This window comes from Colletotrichum acutatum (assembly GCF_030867785.1).
Source record: "Colletotrichum acutatum strain CBS 112980 chromosome Unknown BDZ83scaffold_113, whole genome shotgun sequence".
In the NCBI taxonomy this organism is placed as follows: Eukaryota; Fungi; Ascomycota; class Sordariomycetes; order Glomerellales; family Glomerellaceae; genus Colletotrichum; species Colletotrichum acutatum.
Genome location: NW_026849107.1, coordinates 103,953 through 128,659, shown reverse-complemented (window position 1 = coordinate 128,659; position 24,707 = coordinate 103,953). Strand labels below are relative to the sequence as shown.

Sequence of the window (24,707 nt, the reverse complement as noted above, 5' to 3'; positions counted from 1 at the left end):
TGATATTAAAAAGGCATTCTGATTTTCGAACCATTTCAGAACTTCGTGCAGTGAAAACGTGTATCCTAGGATAGCGAATGGACTAATTGAGAGGATTAGCAGTATACCAGGTCATCTTCAATAGGGAAGAACTGACACAAGAACCTGGGAAATGGCAGCAACGACATGGTCAGAGCAAGTATAGACCTGGAGATTTTATTCGCCGTCGCTAGGTGGTCCCTTTTCGAGATTGGGATTTGTCTTGGGAAATTTCCATAATGCTGACGGGTTATGATAGAGAGATTGATCTGTGAGGGAGAGTATCGCTGAGTAAGTATTCTCCTGGTTCGAGAGTACATGCAGTTCAGGTTTGGCAAAAGTTGTCAACGGATGAATTCTAGAGAGACTACACACCTGATAGAAACGACACTTGACGTAATCCTTTGAGTTCAGGGAAAAGTCTGCCGACCCATAAAGGGATATACCGCATATTGCATCAGCGTGACTGTCGCCGCCAGGCTGTGCTTCCACCAACTTTAAACCTGGAAGTTGACAACAGGGTGCCCAGCCCCGCTTGAGCACGACTTTGGTGTCTCAATCTCGATGTCCAGTAGCAGAGGCAGTCATCAGGAATACCCAAGGTAGCTTTCTTGTTTGGGACGCTCCAGCTTCTTTGATCGGGGATGGCAAGATAGAGACTTGATATGCGCGGCCTTCCTTCATCAACTCATTTCTCTCTCATATGTTCTTCCTACTTTCCGCCTCTCTGAGGGATACTGAATGTATTGTTACTTAATCGGGCCGTTCTCAACTTTGAAAACAATACACAATACACAATATACGGAAAGCCACAATGGATCAAGACGGAGAGGTTCTGTTTCCTGTTAGGTAAGTACTGTGCTCTGATGAATCCTACTTACAAAAGTTTCCCTAACAACTTCCCTCTCGCCTAATTTTTCTTGGCATCTGCTGTTAGTGAATGAGTGAGCCTACCACCAAATTACTAACAGCCGAAAACTCTTCACCTCCCCTTGCCGGAGCCCGCATCCGCGATGGCCTCACAGCCGCCGTCGGGCACCGGACTGATGTCGGCCGACCAAGCCGACCCCGAACCAGGCTCCGGGACACCTCCGGAGCCGAACCCCACCTCAAGAGCTAAGCGACGCCGCGACGCCGAGGCACAGCCGACCCGGCCCAGCCTAACGGGAAGCCAGCTTGATGCCACCACCGACGCCCCTACCTCGGCCGAGGGGCCCGCAGCCTCTACCGCATCTGCTCCGAGCGGATCTGCCACAGGGTCCGTCTTGACAGCCCTTGCAGAAGAAGCTAGACAGTACGAGGCACGGAAAGACGTCTTTCTGACCATTGCACGGTCCGTCGACAGCGTTGTCGCCAGCTTTGACGGTTCTAGAAAGCAGATCGCGAAAGAAGCCACTGCCTATGTCATTCAAACCCTCAAGAGACTGATCAATCACGAGACAAGCCCAATAGCGGCCCGGAGTTGGGCGGCTGTCGTCGCACCGATGGCGGGCAACACCACTGCGGCGACCCGGAGCGGCCAGAGCTGCCAGAGCTCTGCCCGCCCGAAGGCCACACTCCCCGCCGAGGATCAGCCGCAGGCGCAGCCGAAGGAGGACCTCCGCATCTTTGCCCGCGTCCCGGAAGAAAGCTTAGCGGCCGCTCGGAAGATCGCACCGTTCGCCGTACGACAGATCGTCTGTAAGGCCGTTGGCCTGGGGCTAGCGGACCTTCCCCACGTCTACCATATCAGCACAGGTTACTCTCTGAAGCCGCGAAACAAGCAAATACAGGAAAGACTACTTACAAGTAAGGCAAAGCTGGCGGAATGCCTCGGCGCCCACCAAGTCGAGACGCCTATCAAGTGGCACACATACGTTGTGCCGCGATGCCCAACAAAACTACACAGCATTGGCGGGGACGTCCTGGACCCAGCCACACTCGTTGAAGATGAGGTCTTCGCACAGACAGGACAGAAGCCTGTCCTTGCTCGACCGTCCCGCCTTGGGCCCAACCCAGTCACGAACGAAATATCTTGGCTCATATCATTCACATCAGAGGTCACGCCCTTCAGGCTCTTCAACCAAAGCGGCAGATCTCTGCCCATCAAAAAACGAAGGACGCTCATCCGACATGACCCCGGCTGCCAGGGCTACCACGCCAACCGGTTCTGCGGACGACGACCGACTTGCAGCAACTGCGGAAGACCTTCCGACTCACACGAAACGGGACCTTGCATGGCCAGGCCCCAGTGTCCCAACTGCTGCGGCCCCTTCCAAGCCGGCCACACAGACTGCCCAGCGAGGCCCTCGGTCGTAAACGGCGTCGTCTCCCTTCCCGGTCGAAAGGAGCGGGCTCGGATCCGGAAGGCCGGCCAGAAAGCATCGGACACTCTGTACAAGGCTACTCGATCCGACAGTAGCCAGGAGGCGGCAGGCGTCCCTACCTCCACCAGCCAGAACCAGCAACCCGGCGCCAAGCGCGCGCGCACGAGAACGCCCTCCGCAAGCTCGATCGTTTGCCTCGGTGACGGAAGCACTGACAGCAGCAGCATGGATGAAGACGAGGCGGACGAAGGCGAAGGCGAAGACTCCCCCGACAACACCTCCATCGACCGTCCCGTGCTACCCATGCCAAGCAGGAGCCAACGGGCAGCACAGAAGCCAAACTACAACGTCGCGAATGCCTACACCCACCTCGAACTCGACTCGGAGACGTAAGCCGAGAGCGGCGACCCCACGGATGCTACGCGTTGCGCAGGGCAACGTCGGAAAGATCTCCCCGGCGCACACGGCTTTCCTGCAGCTCTGCTGGGAGGCTCAGATAGATGTGGTCCTCGTCCAGGAACCCTGGACGGGCTGGAAGGACGGAAACGTGCAACTGAACACGCACCCGGGTTTCGACTCTTTCGTCCCGGTCGACTTCTGGGACAGCGAAGGAACCAGACCAAGAGTATTGACCTACACACGCAAAGGGATAGGGATGACGGTGGAGCAGCAGAGGCCTGTCCACACGAGAGACGTACTGTGGCTGGTGGTCCAAACCTGTCTGTTCCTTCGCTGTCCCAGAAGTCGACCGGGACGAAAGAGTCGAAACCCGGGTGCGTGTTCAGTTGCACGTTTCCGTCCTTCCAGCCCGTCCAGGGTTCCTGGACGAGGACCACATCTATCTGAGCCTCCCAGCAGAGCTGCAGGAAAGCCGTGTGCGCCGGGGAGATCTTTCCGACGTTGCCCTGCGCAACGCGTAGCATCCGTGGGGTCGCCGCTCTCGGCTTACGTCTCCGAGTCGAGTTCGAGGTGGGTGTAGGCATTCGCGACGTTGTAGTTTGGCTTCTGTGCTGCCCGTTGGCTCCTGCTTGGCATGGGTAGCACGGGACGGTCGATGGAGGTGTTGTCGGGGGAGTCTTCGCCTTCGCCTTCGTCCGCCTCGTCTTCATCCATGCTGCTGCTGTCAGTGCTTCCGTCACCGAGGCAAACGATCGAGCTTGCGGAGGGCGTTCTCGTGCGCGCGCGCTTGGCGCCGGGTTGCTGGTTCTGGCTGGTGGAGGTAGGGACGCCTGCCGCCTCCTGGCTACTGTCGGATCGAGTAGCCTTGTACAGAGTGTCCGATGCTTTCTGGCCGGCCTTCCGGATCCGAGCCCGCTCCTTTCGACCGGGAAGGGAGACGACGCCGTTTACGACCGAGGGCCTCGCTGGGCAGTCTGTGTGGCCGGCTTGGAAGGGGCCGCAGCAGTTGGGACACTGGGGCCTGGCCATGCAAGGTCCCGTTTCGTGTGAGTCGGAAGGTCTTCCGCAGTTGCTGCAAGTCGGTCGTCGTCCGCAGAACCGGTTGGCGTGGTAGCCCTGGCAGCCGGGGTCATGTCGGATGAGCGTCCTTCGTTTTTTGATGGGCAGAGATCTGCCGCTTTGGTTGAAGAGCCTGAAGGGCGTGACCTCTGATGTGAATGATATGAGCCAAGATATTTCGTTCGTGACTGGGTTGGGCCCAAGGCGGGACGGTCGAGCAAGGACAGGCTTCTGTCCTGTCTGTGCGAAGACCTCATCTTCAACGAGTGTGGCTGGGTCCAGGACGTCCCGCCAATGCTGTGTAGTTTTGTTGGGCATCGCGGCACAACGTATGTGTGCCACTTGATAGGCGTCTCGACTTGGTGGGCGCCGAGGCATTCCGCCAGCTTTGCCTTACTTGTAAGTAGTCTTTCCTGTATTTGCTTGTTTCGCGGCTTCAGAGAGTAACCTGTGCTGATATGGTAGACGTGGGGAAGGTCCGCTAGCCCCAGGCCAACGGCCTTACAGACGATCTGTCGTACGGCGAACGGTGCGATCTTCCGAGCGGCCGCTAAGCTTTCTTCCGGGACGCGGGCAAAGATGCGGAGGTCCTCCTTCGGCTGCGCCTGCGGCTGATCCTCGGCGGGGAGTGTGGCCTTCGGGCGGGCAGAGCTCTGGCAGCTCTGGCCGCTCCGGGTCGCCGCAGTGGTGTTGCCCGCCATCGGTGCGACGACAGCCGCCCAACTCCGGGCCGCTATTGGGCTTGTCTCGTGATTGATCAGTCTCTTGAGGGTTTGAATGACATAGGCAGTGGCTTCTTTCGCGATCTGCTTTCTAGAACCGTCAAAGCTGGCGACAACGCTGTCGACGGACCGTGCAATGGTCAGAAAGACGTCTTTCCGTGCCTCGTACTGTCTAGCTTCTTCTGCAAGGGCTGTCAAGACGGACCCTGTGGCAGATCCGCTCGGAGCAGATGCGGTAGAGGCTGCGGGCCCCTCGGCCGAGGTAGGGGCGTCGGTGGTGGCATCAAGCTGGCTTCCCGTTAGGCTGGGCCGGGTCGGCTGTGCCTCGGCGTCGCGGCGTCGCTTAGCTCTTGAGGTGGGGTTCGGCTCCGGAGGTGTCCCGGAGCCTGGTTCGGGGTCGGCTTGGTCGGCCGACATCAGTCCGGTGCCCGACGGCGGCTGTGAGGCCATCGCGGATGCGGGCTCCGGCAAGGGGAGGTGAAGAGTTTTCGGCTGTTAGTAATTTGGTGGTAGGCTCACTCATTCACTAACAGCAGATGCCAAGAAAAATTAGGCGAGAGGGAAGTTGTTAGGGAAACTTTTGTAAGTAGGATTCATCAGAGCACAGTACTTACCTAACAGGAAACAGAACCTCTCCGTCTTGATCCATTGTGGCTTTCCGTATATTGTGTATTGTGTATTGTTTTCAAAGTTGAGAACGGCCCGATTAAGTAACAATACATTCAGTATCCCTCAGAGAGGCGGAAAGTAGGAAGAACATATGAGAGAGAAATGAGTTGATGAAGGAAGGCCGCGCATATCAAGTCTCTATCTTGCCATCCCCGATCAAAGAAGCTGGAGCGTCCCAAACAAGAAAGCTACCTTGGGTATTCCTGATGACTGCCTCTGCTACTGGACATCGAGATTGAGACACCAAAGTCGTGCTCAAGCGGGGCTGGGCACCCTGTTGTCAACTTCCAGGTTTAAAGTTGGTGGAAGCACAGCCTGGCGGCGACAGTCACGCTGATGCAATATGCGGTATATCCCTTTATGGGTCGGCAGACTTTTCCCTGAACTCAAAGGATTACGTCAAGTGTCGTTTCTATCAGGTGTGTAGTCTCTCTAGAATTCATCCGTTGACAACTTTTGCCAAACCTGAACTGCATGTACTCTCGAACCAGGAGAATACTTACTCAGCGATACTCTCCCTCACAGATCAATCTCTCTATCATAACCCGTCAGCATTATGGAAATTTCCAAGACAAATCCCAATCTCGAAAAGGGACCACCTAGCGACGGCGAATAAAATCTCCAGGTCTATACTTGCTCTGACCATGTCGTTGCTGCCATTTCCCAGGTTCTTGTGTCAGTTCTTCCCTATTGAAGATGACCTGGTATACTGCTAATCCTCTCAATTAGTCCATTCGCTATCCTAGGATACACGTTTTCACTGCACGAAGTTCTGAAATGGTTCGAAAATCAGAATGCCTTTTTAATATCAACGTGGACTGGTGGAATTATGCTTGTTGTCTGGATTTGGGCCACTACCCACCTCTATGAACGTCGTATTTAGAGGTCGAAGGCAACGGCGAACACGAGTTCGGTTAGTGGGCTGTCAGATGTCGTCCGGTCGGGTGAAATGGAACGCAATACCGTCGTCAGAGGGTTCAAACTTCATGAGTGGGGATTCGAGAAAGCACAGAAGTGATTTCGTCGTCTAGGCATGATTTGACGAAGTGAATTCGAAGTGGTAACGAGTCTCAAGCTCTGAGTTACCAATATTGTGCCAATAATTCCATTGGTAATTAATGCCAGTATCTTGCTGATCTTTGTCCGCAAGCTCGCTTAGATACACTACCTGACAGTAGAGATTCTGTCGATAATCATATGGGAACGACCAAGGACTCGAGGTTATCGGTATAGCCTCGATGAAAGACCGAATTGTCATACCAAGCAGCTGGAAGTCATACAGCATGCCAAGTTTCAGAACGCTTTTGTTGAATCCAGGGGTATCAAATGCACCATATCTACCATCCCAACAATGCTCCCCCTCACTTCGCTCTAACCTTCCGAATGACAACCCTCGTCCCATCAAGCTCCCATCCGACGCCATGATCCCTCGTCAACGACTCCCAGCCCTGACCAGAACACCTCTCCAACCACTCCCGATCAACGCCCAAATACGTCCTCCCAAAGCACTTCAACACATGCGTCCGCACATCCGCCTCAGCAAATTCGAGCAACTTGGCCCGGTGGCCGTCCACGCTCTCCTGAACCCTCCGAAACGCAACATAATTATCGTGCGCCAGCGCCGCCAGCACGGCATCCACCTTTGCATCGCGCAGCTTATACCGGCGCCGTATCGCATACGCCTCCGCCAAATCCGCTCTTCGACACGCCGCGTCGAGGACAAGGTACGACAGCACCTCCTGCAGCTCCACGCTGGTCAGGTTGCGCGCCGGGTGAATCGTACGCAGGACGTGGAGGATGGCCGGGTGATAGGATTCCGGGTGCTTCACGAGGACCGAGAGGCGGATGTTGAAGAGGTATGCCTGGATGGCGAAGTCATCTACGCGTTTCGAGGCCACGATTCCCTCGCGGAGTTTACGGAGGGCCATCATTACGTCTGAGAGGGCCTTTGTGCTGGAGGGGTCGTCGAGGAGTCTGGGGGAGGCGGCGGGGGAGACGGAGGGGTAGTCTGCGATGTCGAGGGAGGCGAAGCGGCGGAGGAGTTCGTCGCGCTCGCCGGCGTCGGAGCAGAATGTCATGTAGCGTTCGACGATCTTTGTGTAGTATTGTTCTTGCGTCTTGAAGGTCAGGAGTCTGGGTAGGCGCATTGGTTAGCAGAGACCATTGAAGAATGAGACTTGGAGAGGGCAGGCCGTACCTTGTGTCACCCTTTGAGGGAAGACCGTAGCTGTCGAGAGGATCCAAGTCGACGGGCTTAAGTCTGCCCCAAGGTCCTGAATGTGAACGGCCTCCTCTGCCGGGGCCTGCCCCAGCACCGCCGCCGCCGCCGCCGCCGCCTCTTGCTATGCCTCCTCCTCTTCCTCCACCTCTTCCGCCACGAAACCCTCTGTTACCACCTCCCCTCCAATCTCCTCCTCCTCCTCCTCCTCCTCCTCCTCCTCCTCGACCTCCTCGACCACCGCTGGTTGACATGGCTGTAGACTGGTGTGCTTCAAAGCTTGGCAAGACGGGGTGTTGGACGGCCTGGCGCATGAGGAGTGTCGTCAAAACAGAGACGGAGACATCCCACCTTCCCCTTATCTTATCTAATCCCCAAACCGGGGCGCCAAGGCTCGAGCTTGGGGTGCCACCAGAACGTCACTTCCACGCATTGATGCAAGGATTCAAAGTGCTCTTTCTGATGTTCATGTTGTACCTGTTCTGTTACTCTAATGATTTACTCAAACATTTAGCCCCCGAGAAGTCGACTTCATTGCGGCCCATTGGCCTCGAGGTTTGACTCGTTGAAGCTCTGTCATCCAATGCGTCTAGCGATTTCGTCGCCCGGGTCTGGTGGCTCTTACCCCACTACCGGTACCTCGTCACCTCGTCTAGGGCCGGGAATGCGAACCGCGGGGAACCTCGGCAGCCCAGGGGTCTTCACCTTGGAGCTCCAACGACACTTCAGTCCTTGTAGAGCTGTTCTTCGAATCTCACTCTTGCCTTTTGAATTATATACTGCGTAGCACCATATCGTTACTTGAGCTTGACCAGCTTCTACACCACATCAATCAATTGAAGACAAGTCAACTACTTTGAGACCATCACCAACATGTCGGATCGCGTAGCGCAAATCGCATCTCACCTGAATTACCCCAAGGGTATGCTCGCCGGCCAAGTCGCCATCATCACCGGCAGCGGACAGGGAATCGGCGCCGAAGCAGCGCGGCTCTTTGCCAACGAGGGCGCAAAGGTTGTCGTCTCCGACATTGACGGCAGTACGGCTTCCCACAACCTCGCTGAACACTTCCTCATAACTGACACATTCAAACAGAAAAAGCACAGCAAGTCGCAGACAGCATCACCGCCGCAGGCGGCCAAGCCATCAGCGTGCCCGGCGACATGCTCTCAGCAGATTACATTACCACCCTCGTCGCCGAAGCAGCAGAATTCGGCGGCGGCAAGATCCACCACATCGTCAACAACGCCGGCTACACCTGGGACGGCGTTATCCACAAGATGACGGACAAGCAGTGGGACACCATCATCGCGCTGCACTCCACGGCTCCCTTCCGCCTCGTCCGCGCCGCGGCGCCCTACTTCCGCGTAAAGGACGGCGAGAACCGCTGCGTCGTCAACATCAGCTCCACCTCGGGCGTCCACGGCAACGCGGGCCAGGCCAACTACGCCATGGCTAAAGCCGGCGTCACGGGCTTGACCAAGACGATTGCCAAGGAGTGGGGGCCTGCGTTTGGTGTCCGGGCAAATACGGTTGCCTTTGGGTTCATTAAGACGCGGTTGACGGATGCCAAGGAGAAGGGTGCGTTTATTACCGGCCCGGATGGCGAGAAGATTGCGCTGGGGATTCCACAGGCGCAGAAGGCGGCTGGCGCGGCTGAGCAGGATGCGCATGCTGATATTCCGCTGCGGAGGCCTGGATCGCCGACTGAGGCCGCCTCGGCAGTGCTTGCTGTTGTCAGTCCGCTGTTTAGCTATGTGAGCGGCCAGACGATCATGGTGACTGGTGGTCGGAATATGTGAAGAGCTGTGTTTGGAGTGGATGTAGTCAGTAATTTTTGGGCATATGGCGGCCCCTTTCACATGACTGAACAAAATTGTAGATTTCATGCGACTTGTTCATAATTAGGTATCGGTACTTTGGATTCCCGTCGTCCCCCAACGCCCAATTCATGCCAAATGTGTCCAGCAGCAAACAAAAACTCTCGGTATCGTATCACTTCTAATTTTCTTCCCCCGTTCCCTTTTCCATGTTTCATTCTTCCACTTCCCAAAGAGACTCTCCCTTAGACCTTGGCCCACAGCGACAACACACCTTTGGCGTACTCGACAATCTCGTCACCGCCAAGCTTGCTGTCGCCGTAGACGCGGTCGACAAAGGTAATGGGCACCTCGGCGACAGAGCACCCCATAGCCTTGGCGCGCACCATCATCTCCATCTGGAACGTGTAGCCCTTGCTCTCGGTGCTCGAGATGACCTTGTCGAGGACGCTCTTCTTGTAGAGGCGGAAGCTGCCCGTCAGGTCGCTGACGCCGGGGCGCAGGACGGTGTCGGCGAAGAGATTGGCGCCGCGGGAGACGAACTTGCGCTTGAGGTCCCAGCCGTAGACGCCGCCGTTGCCGGCGTAGCGGGTGCCGGTGACGATATCGTAGTTGCCCTCCTTTTGGCGGGCGACCATCTGGGGGATGAACTTGGGGTGGTGAGAGAAATCGGCGTCCATGATGATGACAAAATTGCCGGTGACGAACTGCAGGCCGTGGACGTAGGCGGTTCCCAGGCCCAGCTTGCCGGTGCGGGTTTTGAGGATGACGTGCGGGGCGTAGGCTTTGACGAGCTGGTTGGCGACTTCTTGGGTGCCGTCGGGGGAGCCGTCGTCGACGATGATGAGTTCCCATTCGAGCTTGCTGTTGGGAGAGATGTTCGTTAGTTTATTTATTTCTAGGCATGACTGTGTATAGAGACGATATAAATCGGGGTTGGAGGGAGGGATCGCACTTACTGCTGGGTGAAGGTGCGGTTCAGCAACCAGGCGACGATGGGCAGGTTGCGACGCTCATTGTAGGTCGGCAGGATGACCGAGTATTTGTTGGCTGCCATTGTTGCGGTCGAAGAAAGATCTCGGTATCGAAGAAAGGGGGGAGATCGAAGAGATCAGAGACACAAAAAGTCGGCTTTGGCTTGGCGGAAAGGAGCGTGGTGAAGTTGGCTGCGCGTTTGAAGCTTCACGGCGATGGATGCTGTCTGTCCTTTGGCAGTGGAATGCCATTTGGCACCTTGAGTGGTTGATGACTAAGCTTCATTTAGCCCCTGAAATCTAGGGGGGAACCACAGGGCGGGACACTGGAGCACCAGACATCACCACCTGGCACCACTGCACATCAGCTTCGGGTTGCCTTTACATTTCTTAATTGGCAACAAAACCGTCAATTGCTGCACCTACCAAAGGAGGCACTCTCATTAACAAATAGTAAATAAAGCACAAAGATTGTAGTAACTCTGGGCGATTCTCTTTCGCGTTAATATTTCGACAGCTTGTCGGACAGTTTCTTGCCCAAGCTTCTTGCCCGAATTGGACTAAAGCTTTACATCTCTACTACCTTTGCATGGAAGGAACCAACCATGGCATACATACCTACCTTCCCTACCAAGGTACCTATGAGGCGGCTACCCATATGAAAGCCGCCCATGATGGAGAAGATGGCATTCAAATTTGATTGTTTCCTATCCACATCGAAAAGTGTCTTTTACAGCTCCCAGAGAACTATTGATTTATGCTGCGATTTGGAAGAACCTCTAGACTCCTTCCATCAGCCAAGGTGAAAACTGCATGGATTTGCTGACGAGTGAATGCCTTCTTCGCAAGTCGGTATTGCATTGCGGTTAGGAGTGGAGGCTTTCACAACGGATGGAAGAGACAAGTTGTGCCAATCTGTTGAATCAGTCAAAAGCAGGAATTACGAGCATCTACAGGCACGAAGATTTTCTTGATAATAACAGGGAAATGTCTGCAAGACTTCCGTCTACACTTATATCTATCTGGTCCTGTCCTGCTGCACCAAAAGAGCTTTCCGGGGTAAAATCATCGATCAGAGATGGCGTGCAGCTTGTCCAGAGAGCTCAGACGTAGTTCCTTCGTCAATGAGCGTTGATTGGCTGACATGATATCGGTTGGCTAAGAGTGGAGATGATGCGCTGCTCTCGCGGGCAGCCATTGGTCCTTCCCCGCATCCGCCTTGCTGCACCACCGCGACGCTGCAGTTCTGCCCTGGCAAGCGTCGCCCGCCAGCCAGGAATCGATCGCATCCATCGGGGATTACAGAGTGAGGTGAGCTTCGCTTCCTCTGTACAGTGTGACTCTGGTGGAAGTACACGGTCTAGCTGGTTTGACTGACCATCTTCCCATTCTCGGCGTTACAAGACGTTGAGACGGACTTGCAACACCGTCTTCTCAACGCCGAAGCGCTCTGTGCCTCTGTCGTGCTTGGAAATGGCATTCACCTCATCCGAGAAACCACTCATGAGATGCCGTTGAACGGTAGCAATGGCAGCACACATGGAAGACCGTTAAACTCCAGCTGCTCTCATCGGCGTCTGCTCGCCTCAGTAGACTCGACTCAAAACACTCAGCTTGCCAGCTCTACCCATTAACTAGGCCTCTTTCGGATTAACCGGATCTTAACCGGGCCTTAGCTCCTCCTCGCCAGCCCTGTAACATCCCAAGATCGCCAGGTTTGGCCATCGGCGTCCGTGGAGCTCGCAGTCACGTCAGGTTGACATGACGGACCAAGGTTCCTCTCCACCCAATGTGCCGCGAGGGGAACCTTGCTTTTGCCGGCCTTCTCCTTGCAAGCTCACAGCTTCACTCTCGTCGCTCGAGGTCCGCTCCCTGTTGTCCATAGGTAGAACGTAGAGCCAAGGGTCAGTACAGCGCACACACACACACACTCACACGCTTTCTTTCGCAGCACGGAAGCTATGAGCGCAATGGCTGAGGCAATAGCAATGGCGTGTTCCGAGCCCGCCCTTTCCGTTGCTGATTCGTCCCGTCCCCCGTGGAACCAGAAGCGTTCCCTCCCACCCCCAGTGTCTCCTGCCTCCCAACCCCATGTTTCTTCTGTGCGATGACTTGCTGTGTGGTTGCAGCAAGGCCCAGCCGGTGAGGAGCAGGAGCTCTGCCGAGTCCCATGCTCCGACGCCAACCTCACCTCTTCTCTTCTTCCCTCTTCCTTTCGTCTTCCCTCCTGCCACAAACTTCACCCTCTATTCTTCAGCTTTCTCATCTTCAATCGGCATCACCACATCCATTTCCATCATCTACAACTCCCATCATTTCTTGAACTCGGCCATTGAGCCCTTTCCCACCACCGACTGCCACATCTCTGATCGCGCACTGTGCGCCCACCGGACACCCGTTACGTCATCGCAATGGATCCCAATCCCGTTCCTGGAGCTGTCCCAGCCGCAGCTGGCATCGACAAAGGTGAGTAAGAGATGTCGTGAAGCTTCCATCGGTGTCGCGTCGCCTCTGTACAGCGATGCTGATGTATGCGCCCTGTGTCGGCTCATCATCTCTCGGTGTACCGGCGCATCGCATCTCCCCCATCGCCGCGCCTATACTCACGCTCGGACCTTCTTGCGCTGACATTCCTCCCCTTGTACAGCTCCCGAGACTGTCGCAACCACCACCGCCACCACCGTCGCGGATGAGAAGCCCACAGAGACTGTAGCTTCGGAGACGAAGCCAGTCGAAGAGAAGAAGGACGAGGTCGCACCAGTTGCAGAGATATCAGCTACTGAGCCTGCCGAGCCCGCCAAACTTGCGGACCCTCCTGTGCTGGCCCCACCGGCCGATGCGCCAGCTGCACCAGCTGCACCAGCTGCGGCTGAAGCTACCGCCGATGCGCCCAAGCCGGCTTCCGTCGAGGAAATTCCCGACAAAGACGGCCCCGTTGCGACGACGGGAACCGAGGAGGCCAAGGTCATCCCCGCTGAACAGCCTGCGGAGAAGACGGCTGCAACCTCTGCACCCGTCGCCGAGCCCGTCAAGGAATCCGTCGAAGAGCCTATCCCGCAACAGATACTCAAGGCACCCGCGGTTGAGGAAGAGGCAGTCAAGGAACCCATCATCGAGAAGCCCGAAGCCGCCAATGGCGCTGCCACCAAGGATGTCGAGATGACCGGTGCCCTCAACGACGCCGAGCCCACCGGCGCTGGAGAGCGCGAGGCCGCGCCGCAGGCCAAGACGAGCAACAAGCGCAAAGCGGACGAGCTAACCGAGACCAATGGTACCAACGGCACCAACGGTACTAACGGTGTCGAAGCTGTCGAGGCTGCTCCGGAGGAAAAGCCCGCAGAGAAGAAGGCCAAGAGAGGCCCTGGACGACCCCCTTCAAATGGCGCTGCGAAGCCAGTCAAGGAGAGTCCCAAGAAGGAGAAGGAATCTTTTGGCCACAAGGTCGCCAGCAAGGTCAAAAAGGTTCTGCACTCTCCCGGTCGAACTGAGCGCAAGACTCGCTCTCAGGGACCCGTCTAAACCAGGCCTCGCAGTGAGCCGGATGCTTCTGAGGCACGTACCTGTATCGCCTCGGATTTCCTTGAATGTCAAAGAGTCCCACAGACTACTATAGCAACAACGAGACCATGATGGTCGAGGCTTGGGTTCGGACCAGCCGGGCGGGCGTCTCTCTTTCCACCCCGCGGATTTATGATAGGTAGGCAAAAAGGAGGCGCGGGTTTTTGTTTTTGCTTTTTTTTTTCTTTTTGTCATTGTAGCTCAGGTCGTCGTCGTATCGACACTGAGTGGTAGGAAACTAGGATACTGTATATACTAGGACGCTTGCACATGCAGCTTACCAGTCTCGTCGTGGTCTTTCTTATGCAACGTGTGATGGAAGAGCAAGGCTGAGAAACGATTCGACTTGGAAACACGGGCAGTCGAGAATTGACCAGCAATCATGGCATTTACCGAGGCCTCTTGTATACCTTCTCCCGTGTTCTGGCTCTGATGATTGTCGAAAATGGGAAAGTGACAACCAATAGACCAACACGATACATGTGAAATCAAGAAACGATGGTACACTTCTGAGCCGAAAGTCTGGCAACACAACATCGAGGAAGTCCACCGAAACTTGGTTCATCAGGTAGAGCATGGCTTGAAGCTCAGAGCTGAATGCAGGAATTTGCCTAACTGCTGAGTTCGACTATTGAGTCAAGATAAAACGGGCTCTGATAGCTCGATAGTTGGCTTGATACTCGGCCATTGATGTTCAAGCGATAGGGTCCTTAACGGTGTATCGAAAGTTTATGCTCGCTGCTGTTAGTCTGGTATTTGAGCTGATAAAGTAGTCGATACATCTTGACAACAAACTAAGGTAGGCTTAAGGTGGAATCGTGACATCTACGAAAGTACCTCACGCCTCCAGACGCAGGCACCCCAGGGTATCATACGTCTCGATCACTTGCATACTGGACTGCTAGCAACATTGCTCCGAGTCAGAAGCAGCATTGTGAATCTTTGCCACAAGCGGGGGCACAGTTTAGACCGCCAGTATTGAAGTGACCTCGCTTTGTGCTAGCAGACGTTGTTCTCTCAAAAGCCTTTGAATTATAAGAAAAAGTACTCGGTTATTCAAAAATGACTTGGATATTTCACTTCAAAGAAATATTCTAAAAAATACTTTTGTGACTTTTGTTTCTGGGTGTAGTTGAGATGGATTTGTTGATTATACTTGTTTGTAATCGGCGGTCTGAAATGCCCCCCCGAGTGGTACTCAAAGTTGCTCCAGTCACACACGTGGAATTGCATCTGATCATCTTTCCGACTGTTTAATCGAGCGAAGGCGCGGGATGACGTCTACAGGATACTTTAGGCGGGGGGGAGGCCGGCCGTTCGTGGACTCGGGAGAGAGAGAGAGAGAGAGAGAGAGAGAGGCTCCTTCGGGTCCAGACCGTGACAGAATCAGTGGGTTCTCCACCCACCGCGTCACCAGAAAGCCAAGGGTTTGCCGATCAATTCGTTGTCGACTTACGTGGGTGCGGGTTTAGGGGGACGTAACAGAGAAGGAGAAGCTGCAAGCACATGCGCTGTTTTTTTTCTTCTTGTTTGTTGCCTCTGGCTTGATTCACCTTCTGTCCGAGTACTTTCAGCCCTTTTGAGGGTTCATCATTCAGGAACAGGCTGTGCCGGAATGAAGATGTTTGAGAAGCTTCGGGAGATGGGGAATGATAGCTGGGCGTACTTGGCGTGTCTCTTACAGGACCGAGGGCAGGGGACGCGTGTGTATGGCTATGTGTGACGGGAACGTCTTTTCTTGGAGGGAAAGCGAGAGCATTAGGAGAAACATCACGTTCAATCTGAGCCAACAAAACAGGGGACCAAAAACCGTGAGTAATGTGCGCCTTGCCGAAAGATTCAGCCTCAGACCCAGGTGTGTGCGAGTGCGCGTGCGTATGTTTACTTGCGGTAATCCAAATGGGGAAAACAAGTAAACAATGGGATCATGGAGCATGGACGCTAAGCGGTTTCGAGGCAAACAGCGCTGGTTCATGGAAAGATCGCGGTGGCGTTGCGTTGCGTTTGTACCTGACTCTGCGCCTTTGTTGTGCAAAGGTATGGAAAGTGTGAGGCGGACGGTAAGGTCTCTCAACATGTTTTACAGTTCAAACGGTACGGCGTCGTGGCGGCGGTGGGAAAGGGCACGGAAAGTTTTGCCAATGGTATAGAGGCCGCCATCGCTTTGGGGGCGATGAAGCCCTGTGACGTAGGGGATCGATCTGGGCTCTGCCTGTGTAGGATTTTGTGCAACAAAAAACGGGCCGGTTGGGAACGACGCAGATGGGATCTGGGCTTCTTCCGTTTTCGTGAGCGGGCAAAGGGACGGTGGCTCAAGGTAGCTTAGCTTCTTTTTGCATTGTTCTGGAAAAGGCGGCGGGAGTTGCGGGAGGGGAACATCGGTGGTCTTGGCGATGGATGGGGGTCGGACTTGGACGCCTTACCTCACCTCATCTCAACTCAGCTTGGACGGATTTTATTTTGTGTATGAACTTGAGAGCCTTCGGTTGTGAACTTGCGATGGTACAAGATAAGGCGTTGCCATGTTCTGGGACAGAACAGAAACCCAGATATTATGAAAGGTGTGTGTGTGGGTTAGAAGGGTGGATGGGTTGAAGCAACGAAATAAGGAATGCTTATTTCTCATGTCATGCATCATCCCCCGAGGAGCAGGGTGGCTGAGCACATGTAAAGAAAATGCTCCGATGGAGGGAGGGAGTTCATCGCTATTCAGAGTCCATTTATCCGTACTATGTTACAATGCTCGTCTTTGACAGCGACCAGCAATCTCTCGTGAGAAGCTCACACTCTGGCATTGAGTTTGCTCTCATCGCTTGCTCACCAGCTTAGTGACTGAACTGGAGTAAGTGACCGCGTTGAAGTTGCATTATGAGAGAAAATCCATCATCTTCTTTATCAGAACCCCCATCTTCTGTCCCGTCTCTCCACAACTGACCAAACCTCCCCAACTTCCCAGAACCCCCCAAAAGGACCTCCCCTCAATGCACAGCCCTGTCGACGAGTCGCTGCCGGGGTCTTGCCTGTCATGTGAACCCTCCTTACTGCGTAGTGTACTCCGTAAGGACCACTATAAACTTGTACGCAGGAAAAGGTTGGAAACGACTTCCCTTTCGGCATTGGGTCCTGCGGGGACACTTTGTTCCCCCTTTTCACTTAACCTGACACGGGGGCGCAAGGTGTACGCTTGAGCATGGGATATGTATCTGTACCGTTGTTGGTAGTGTAGAGATGAGGGCTTCCCTACTTCTGACCTTCAGTACAAGAACAAATTTCAACGAGAGGAATCATCATGCTGGAAACGGAGGACGAAACGGAACGAATTTGGTGCAGTGCAGTAAACGTGGCATCAAATTTCTTCCATATGGAATGATGGCATTTTTCGCCTCTAGCGCGAGACCAGAGGAGGCTTGCCGCTTGATGCATACTTGGACGCAACACGCGAGCAAAGACCCTTTGTCTCGATGTGTACTTGGACTCTTCCAGGTGCAGATCTGCCAGTACTGTCTGAGCATTTCGGCCGTGTAAAGGACGCCGATGGGAAGTAGAAGAATCAATCGGCCGGATACGTGATATCCTGACCTGCATAATCTGAAGAATGGTACCCGTATGAAAGGTATGAAAGGACTTTGTTGAATGGGCCTCGTATTCATCGACCACCAATCCATCCCCTTCTTGCCGCGAACAGTCTAGCATTCCTTGGGGATCGTCTGCCACTGCACAAAAAGGTGCAGGGCCACAGGGCGTGTGATGTGGGTGAGTGGGACACCATTCGAGGTGTCAAAAATAGCCACAGCCACAGCGAGCGGCGGCCCTGCCGATGCGCTACAGCGCTACTACGCAGTATGCAAAGCGTTCCCGTGCTTCTGGGGGGGGGGGGCCCATGCTCGCAGCTCTGGGCTCTTCCATTGAAGCCAAGCGGCGGCACGGCATCTCGCGGAGTCGCGGGTGCTGTGGACGGAGGACTTCGTAGTGGTGGGTGTCCCAAGCTCTGGCAGAGGGAGAGAATTTTGGATGGCAGTTTTTAGGGTATTCTGCCCAATGAGGTCGTCTGATGCTCCGTCTTCTTTGCGATTCCGTCTACGAGACTGGGGAACAATACCTGGCTGGAGGTACCGGTTTGTGCACGTACCGAGGCTGGAAAGGTACCTACCTCGCCAATTGTTCTTTACAACGGAGCGTCGCATGTTCCTGCAGATGCTGACATGTAAAGATAAGCATTAGACATGGAGGATCCCCATCGTGAGAAGTATTCTAGAATACGAAAATCCGACATGAAATAGCAGACCTGGTGAACAACCCCCAAATACCACCCAACATGAGGTGAGCAAGACAGGAAGCAAACAGCCACAATGTCAAGAGGAAGAGTGAATGACTTGAGCAGCAGCAGGTACACGAAAGGATATGTACCGCATCCCTCAACTTGGTAGTGGTGGGTCGGATCAAGTGGATCCCAAGCCTCGAGAACCTAAGGTATTAGCGCAAGAATTGCAAGGACCTGAGGCGAACCAATCCCCTTGGCCGTGTTTTTTTACGTATGCATTTTTATCATGTTTTTTTTTTTTTTTTTTTTTTAATGCTGTGTTTTTTGCTTTCCAATCTACGGAGTAAGGTACCGCAGCTAAAGTGCTACCTATGTGAATGGTTTTTTCCCTGGGCTGCCAACCGCACTCCTCCAGCGATGGACCCGGATATCGGCGCACCCACCGACTGGGATGTTCCAGGAGTGACATACGCAATCCTCCAGGCTCAACAAGCTTCCTCTCCCAGTGGTTGTTCCTTCTCAACTTCTCCTCCACGCCTCTCCACCTTTTCCCATCCCTCCTTCGTCCCATCCGTCCCCTACTCCTACCGCTGTACATAGCAGTCTCATCTCTTCACCATCCCTCCGTGTCGTGCCGTAACCTAAACCTCGTCCTACACGCTCGCTTCAAGGCCGACTTCCCCTCGCTTTTCCCAACTCTTCCCTCCTCCTCCCCCCATCCCGCGATCCCGCCGACCCTCCGCCAGTCGTTCCAATCTCCTCATCGTCTCCCTCTCTCCGCGGCCTTTCGACGACATTTGTGGCTCCACTAATCGTCCCAATCGAACCCTCCCGTTGCTCGCGTGCGTGGGAACAAGCTGCTGCTCCTTTCCAAGGGCCCTTTTGACGATCTCTTCTCTCCCCGACTCTCGCTGCAGCAATCCACGTCATCCACCTAATACCAGGCCTCTTTGCTATCTCCGCGGCGGTCTTTGTGCGCCCGGTAACACTTTACGAAGGGCCAAACCGAAACCAATCCTTTGCGACGAACAGCCAGTAGAAGGACCCCTTTGAACAAGCTCCTGTGCCATCGCCCTGAATCCAAATCACCCAACCAATTTGCCAACCGAGCTTCTTCCTCAACCACCATTTTGTCGAAGATCCGGTGCAAAGATAACATCAACAACCAGGTCTCTCGCTGCCCTCTTCCTCGCCGAGGCCAACTAGAGACGCGATCCGCCCCCCTCGCCCCAAGGGGCCTCAACCTTCAAGATGAGCACCGACGCCCGAAAAGAGCTGTTGGACCTGCTGAAGAACCCTTTCAGTTCTCAGGTTTGTAAACCCTCTATCAATGTTCAGCTATTGACCATTCGCGCTGGATGCTGACTGCCATATAGCTCGCCAAGAACTCAGTCTGGGCTGCTCTGGGCACCTCACTCGGTGTCACTGTCGGTATCGCCGTCACCTTCTCTTTTCTTCGACCGTATAACCAGTCTGTTTATGCACCCAAACTCAAGCATGCCGACGAGAAACATGCTCCGCCACCCATCGGCAAGAAGATCTGGTCCTGGATCCCACCGCTATGGAATACGACCGAGGATGAGCTGGTACATCACGTCGGCATGGACGCCACTGTCTTCCTCCGCTTCGTTCGCATGTGCTTATACATCTTCGCGACCATCTCTGTGTTTGGGCTCGGAATCCTGATCCCCACCTATCTCAGCACTGCAGAGAGCACTTCGACCAAGGATAGATCCTGGATCGATTTGATTACTCCCATTGCAGTATGGGGCAATGCGTACTGGGCACAGGTCGCAGTTGCGTACATCATCACCTTTGTTGTTATGGGCTTCTTGTGGTGGAATTATCGGAAGGTCTTGCGCCTCCGACGCAAGTATTTCGAGAGCGAGGAGTACCAAAACAGTTTGCACGCCCGGACCCTCATGGTAAGACTGGTTTTCGGATGACGTACTACGGGACCCCAAACTGACCCTAACAGATGTACGATATTCCCAAAGCCAAATGCTCCGACGAAGGCATAGCGACCATCATCGACGAAGTTGTGCCCGCCTCATCCTTCTCTCGCACCGCCATCGCCCGTAACGTCAGGGAGCTTCCCAAGCTGATCGAGCAACATGACCATACCGTTCGCAAGTTGGAGGAGGTACTGGCAAAGTATATGAAGAAGCCCGACCAACTCCCGGCTGCCAGACCGATGTGCAAGCCCTCTAAGAAGGACCCCTCTTTCGCGACATACCCCAAGGGACAGAAAGTAGACGCTATCGAATACCTGACACAGCGCATCAAGGAGCTCGAACTTTTGATCAAGGAGGTTCGACAGAGTGTCGACAAGCGAAGCACCATGCCCTACGGCTTTGCCAGTTACGCAGACATTGCTGAGGCGCACAACATCGCATACGCCAGCCGCAAGAAGCATCCGCACGGCGCAACCATCACCATGGCCCCGCGCCCGAACGATATTCTCTGGGATAACCTGGTCCTGACGCCCTCGGTTCGCCGCATGAAGCGCATCGTGAATAACCTCTGGATCGCGTTGCTAACCATTGTCTGGATCGCTCCTAACGCCATGATCGCCATCTTCCTCATCGATCTCAATAACCTCGGCAAGGTCTGGCCGGCTTTCCAGACGGAACTTCAAACCAACCCCGAATGGTGGTCCATTGTCCAGGGTATTGCGTCGCCTGGTTTGATGTCACTGGTCTACCTCGTCTTGCCCATGATCTTCCGTCGACTGTCGATGAAGGCCGGAGATCAGACCAAGACGGGTCGTGAGAGGCACGTTCTGGCCAAATTGTACGCCTTTTTCGTGTTCAACAACCTGATCGTTTTCTCGCTCTTCAGCACCGTCTGGTCGCTCGTCTCGGCTATTGTGAGCGAAACTAGCGAAAAGAGCGTCGACGCTTGGCAGGCCATTATCGATCAGAACTTGGCAACCACAATATTCACGGCGCTTTGCTCAGTCAGTCCCTTTTGGGTCACTTGGCTCCTTCAGCGCAACCTCGGTGCCGCCATCGATCTCGCTCAGCTCTGGAAACTCATCTACAGCTTCTTTGTGCGCAAGTTCTCGAGCCCGACGCCCAGAGAGCTCATTGAGCTTACGGCACCTCCCACCTTTGAGTATGCTTCCTACTACAACTACTTCCTCTACTACGCGACAGTTGCTCTGGGTTTCTCTGGCATCCAGCCCTTGGTTCTTCCTGCTGCCGCGTTGTACTACGGAATCGACTATTGGCTCAAGAAGTACCTCTTGCTCTACATCTTTGTCACCAAGACCGAGTCTGGAGGCATGTTTTGGCGCGTGCTCTTCAACCGCATGCTCTTCGCTGTCTTCCTATCGAACTGCGTCTTCTTCCTCAGCTCATGGGCGCGAGCCGACTGGGCCTACCACAGCCAGGCCTTTGCCATCATCCCACTGCCGATTTGTCTGATCATTTTCAAGGTCGTCTGCTCCCGATTGTATGATGACAAGATCCACTACCTCTCGACCACCAACGTTGCCAAGCATCCCGAGGCTGGCGTGATGAAGGAAACTCGCCTTCGCAGTGAGCGCTTGGCTTCGCGTTTCGGCCACCCGGCTTTGTACAAGCCTCTCATCACTCCGATGGTGCACCAGAAGGCGCAGCCTTACTTGCATGTCGTGTACAAGGGTCGTCTTTCGGACGGAAGAGATGTCAACACTGGCGACATGATGAGTGTTTCTGGCTACTCGGACGTGTACGCGTTGGATCCCATGAAGTCTGGCAAGCCTGGCAAGTCAGCAGGCATTCCCGGTTTCGAGTTCGTTTCCGAGTCCAACCTGGATTTCGAATTCTACAAGAACCGGGCGGAATTTGCAGAGGAGCATGGCCAGGGCGATATCTTTGGACGCGATCCCGACATCATGCGCCCTGGCACCCCTGGATCAATGTCCGATTTCGGCTCTCGCCCCGGAACGCCCACGAACGCTGCTTTGCAGGGCGGTATGACTGGTCAGCGCCGCGACATGTCCGGTTCTAGGCCTACGCCGCCTGCCGGGTACATGTCGCCGACTGGAAGTGGCCGTCAGTCTCCTACCATGGGACCGCCCCAAGCTGGCTTCGCTCAGCAAGCGACCATGGGCGAGCGGTCCCGTAGCCCCCTGTACACCATCAACAGCAACGGTAGCGATACGGCGCTCGTGAGGAACGCCGCGGGTATGCCAATGAGCGCACCCACGGGTGGACCGAGTGTTGGCGCTCTAGGCGGCGGACCGAGGGGGTATAGTGGACTCCCTCAGGTCGATGCCGAGACGCCCGACCCGGACCCTACCCAGTACGACTACTTCCGTGGATCAGCAAGGCGTCGCCAAAACGACCAATGGTAGCTGAATGAGACAGTGTCATGATTTGGTTTCAATTTTCTTTGTGTTGTGAGCGATGGTGGAGCGAAGGGTTGCCTCGCGGTCCTGGATCTGGTCTCCATGTGATGGCATTGCATTCTCGGCGTTGATTTGAGAGCGGGAGGAGGAGACACGGAGCTTGAAGAGCGACATTCCCGTGGATGGACTGCGCGTTGTGAGCAATAGGGTCATCTCGTCATCTCGACCGGGCCCTGTTTTTGACTTTTTTCCTTATTCATCAAAATGGTAATGATCAAAGAGACGAGACATAGACTGAAGAATTGCGTGGGACGTTGGTACATAACGGTGCTCTCCCTCGGGCAATACTTCCCCTGGCGCGATGCCGGTGGGAAACAGATTATAGATTTAATGAGTAACCCTTCCGCATTTCTTGTTCAAGACTGTTCGATCTCGTCAATGAATGCCACTCTCTGGCTAAGGTATTGAAGTAATCTCATCTGCCGCGGACAGTATGGCCGTACCGCATGGTGATCCAAAACACTTTTGTTTCTATTATCATTACTTTGGTCTCTATATGAGCATATCTCATTTCGACGTTGTAATCTTTAACAGAACCTAGCCCTCATAACCTCATCAACCTCACCCCGGCTCCTTGCTTTACAACCCCTCGCCCTCAGCAAGCTTCCGCGTCCACCCCTCCAAATCACCAGCCAACGCCTCGACAACCTCCGTCGCGGTAACGGCCTCGTTCCACGTCACCGTGATGGTCGTCTCGCCGCCCGCGATGCCGGCTACGTTGACGCAGAAGGCTTGGGCGACTGTGCCGGCGGATTGGGAGAAGACGGCGCGGGTTAATTTCCAGTCTTGGACGTCGTTCTTACCCTCGCCCTGACTGTGATTGTTGTTGTCGTCGATATTGGAGGTGTTGTTGCTGCGGCCGTTGATGGCGCCCAGGTTACTCACCTCCCAACTATCCCCCCTCGCCTTGCCGTCCTTTTTCCGAAAGAAGCCGTGGAAGTCGTCTACGTAGCGGAGCATTGCTGTGATGTCGTCGTTGGGTAGGCTTGCTAGTCGCGTGGTGAGGTCGGCTTTGACGGAGGATGCGACGGCCCAGATTGCGTTTTCGAGGGTTGAACCCGAGGAAGGGGAAGAAGAGGAAGAAGGCTCGCGGAGTGCGGTGGTCAGGGTCTCTGAAATGGGATGATTCGTCGACGTGACGAGAACACACATCCGATCATCGATACCAAGACTTGCGTCCTGCACGAAGCGGCGCATGCTGATGGCGGAAGACGGTTCAAAGGACGGTGCTGCCGAGGCAGGGATATGTCGCGCGAGGGAGGCTGCTACCAGCGCGTGGATGAGGGGCGTTAGAGTCAGACCTTTTGCGCGGCAGGCAGCGAGGAGGTTGGAGACCGTTGCCGCTGGGATGGTGACGATCCGGACGTTTGTGTGGAAGGGCGTGTCGAGACGTATGGCTTCACCCGTCCAGGGTGTCGCAGCTGGCTTCGGTTTGAGCCAGGCGGGGCCGAAGGCGGACCATAGTTCGCGGAGGAAGTAGGGCCAGGAGATGCGGCCGTTGACGAGGTTTTCTTGGGGGAGGGGGAGCGACGGAGGGGTTGGGAGGGTGAGGATGGTGGATTGGAGATGTTGAGTGGTGGAGGGGTTGTTTAGGGCGTGGAGGAGGCGTTTGTGGAAGATTGAGCCGCTTGTGCCGTCGCTTATTGCGTGGTGGAAGAAGTAGATGACTTCGATCTCCGCTGGTGGTTCGTTTTGTGAGGTCTGGATTGGGATAATGGAGAGTTTCCATGGTGGACGTTGGGTTATCTCGGGCCAGAGCTGGTCGTGTTGGTGGGATAGGTGTTTGCAGAGGGTTGCGTCCGGTCCCGGCCCGCCGGTGGTGTCGGGGCCCGGAATGGAACCGGAGCCGGAGCCGGGGTGGGACGGAGGGAACCACTGAATATGGTTTGATAAGTTGATTTGTGGGACGCGCACGAACGAGGACGTCTGTTTGTCTTCGTCGGCGATGCCGACCTGCATGAAGGGTTGCTCTGCAATGACCTGTGCGACGGCGTCTTGGAGAATTGTCTCGGCTTGGGAGAGGGTTGAGATGCCGGGCGGGAGTACGTAGCGGCCGGTGACGGCGACGCAGCGGTAGAGGCCGAGGGAGTGCCGGGCTGTTGAGTACTTTTCCCTGTGGTACCAAGGTTTGTTAGGTTTCATTAGGACATGCCAGGCCCGAGCGAGTGGCGGGTTGTTTGGAGGTATCGTACATGTTGCCGCATGGCCGGATTACTTCTGTTTGGGAGCTCATGACTTGCTGGTTATTGGAGCTGGTATATGGATGGCAGACAGCGAGAAATTCTCCTTATCAGCGCTGAGAAAGAT

General features: G+C 54.9%; 8 protein-coding genes across 8 annotated transcripts; 3 read left to right on the top strand and 5 right to left on the bottom strand.

Moving 5' to 3' along the window:
- Window positions 1–6,534: 6,534 nt before the first annotated feature.
- On the bottom strand, window positions 6,535–7,645 carry BDZ83DRAFT_587196 (uncharacterized protein; the record flags this gene model as incomplete). Its single annotated transcript, XM_060506015.1, has 2 exons — window positions 6,535–7,306; window positions 7,371–7,645. 2 exons carry the CDS (start codon window positions 7,643–7,645, stop codon window positions 6,535–6,537), a joined length of 1,047 nt encoding a protein of 348 aa, XP_060360681.1.
- Window positions 7,646–8,264: 619 nt separating this feature from the next.
- Window positions 8,265–9,193, top strand: BDZ83DRAFT_755971 (short-chain dehydrogenase; the record flags this gene model as incomplete). Its single annotated transcript, XM_060514687.1, has 2 exons — window positions 8,265–8,430; window positions 8,487–9,193. 2 exons carry the CDS (start codon window positions 8,265–8,267, stop codon window positions 9,191–9,193), a joined length of 873 nt encoding a protein of 290 aa, XP_060360680.1.
- A 263-nt stretch (window positions 9,194–9,456) lies between these two features.
- On the bottom strand, window positions 9,457–10,268 carry BDZ83DRAFT_587224 (dolichol-phosphate mannosyltransferase; the record flags this gene model as incomplete). The annotated part of the gene is made up of 2 exons (XM_060506017.1): window positions 9,457–10,075; window positions 10,171–10,268. 2 exons carry the CDS (start codon window positions 10,266–10,268, stop codon window positions 9,457–9,459), a joined length of 717 nt encoding a protein of 238 aa, XP_060360679.1.
- Window positions 10,269–12,596: 2,328 nt separating this feature from the next.
- Window positions 12,597–13,704, top strand: BDZ83DRAFT_755969 (uncharacterized protein; the record flags this gene model as incomplete). Its single annotated transcript, XM_060514686.1, has 2 exons — window positions 12,597–12,651; window positions 12,833–13,704. The coding sequence occupies 2 exons, from the start codon at window positions 12,597–12,599 to the stop codon at window positions 13,702–13,704; spliced, it is 927 nt and encodes a 308-aa protein (XP_060360678.1).
- Window positions 13,705–14,794: 1,090 nt separating this feature from the next.
- On the bottom strand, window positions 14,795–15,101 carry BDZ83DRAFT_634630 (uncharacterized protein). The gene has a single exon (XM_060509113.1). It carries the CDS (start codon window positions 14,974–14,976, stop codon window positions 14,800–14,802), a length of 177 nt encoding a protein of 58 aa, XP_060360677.1. The 5' UTR covers window positions 14,977–15,101; the 3' UTR covers window positions 14,795–14,799.
- Window positions 15,102–16,423: 1,322 nt separating this feature from the next.
- Window positions 16,424–18,081, bottom strand: BDZ83DRAFT_734013 (uncharacterized protein). Its single transcript, XM_060512933.1, has 3 exons — window positions 17,894–18,081; window positions 16,995–17,456; window positions 16,424–16,946 (listed from the first exon to the last, which is right to left on the bottom strand). The coding sequence occupies exons 1-3, from the start codon at window positions 17,925–17,927 to the stop codon at window positions 16,897–16,899; spliced, it is 546 nt and encodes a 181-aa protein (XP_060360676.1). The 5' UTR covers window positions 17,928–18,081; the 3' UTR covers window positions 16,424–16,896.
- A 1,174-nt stretch (window positions 18,082–19,255) lies between these two features.
- Window positions 19,256–22,346, top strand: BDZ83DRAFT_587267 (uncharacterized protein; the record flags this gene model as incomplete). The annotated part of the gene is made up of 3 exons (XM_060506020.1): window positions 19,256–19,315; window positions 19,381–19,929; window positions 19,983–22,346. The coding sequence occupies 3 exons, from the start codon at window positions 19,256–19,258 to the stop codon at window positions 22,344–22,346; spliced, it is 2,973 nt and encodes a 990-aa protein (XP_060360675.1).
- A 633-nt stretch (window positions 22,347–22,979) lies between these two features.
- On the bottom strand, window positions 22,980–24,633 carry BDZ83DRAFT_587270 (alcohol acetyltransferase; the record flags this gene model as incomplete). Its single annotated transcript, XM_060506021.1, has 2 exons — window positions 22,980–24,513; window positions 24,593–24,633. 2 exons carry the CDS (start codon window positions 24,631–24,633, stop codon window positions 22,980–22,982), a joined length of 1,575 nt encoding a protein of 524 aa, XP_060360674.1.
- Window positions 24,634–24,707: the final 74 nt, after the last annotated feature.

Bases quoted from the DNA above. Each gene is read 5' to 3' on its own strand.
- BDZ83DRAFT_634630 (XM_060509113.1), bottom strand. From the start codon at position 14,976: ATGCAATTCCACGTGTGTGACTGGAGCAACTTTGAGTACCACTCGGGG.
- BDZ83DRAFT_734013 (XM_060512933.1), bottom strand. From the start codon at position 17,927: ATGCGACGCTCCGTTGTAAAGAACAATTGGCGAG. The intron at 17,457-17,893 runs GTAGGTACCTTT...CTTTTTGTGCAG, and splicing joins TGTAAAGAACAATTGGCGAG to TGGCAGACGATCCCCAAGGA. The intron at 16,947-16,994 runs GTCAGAAGTAGG...ACAACGGTACAG, and splicing joins AATTTGTTCTTGTACTGAAG to ATACATATCCCATGCTCAAG.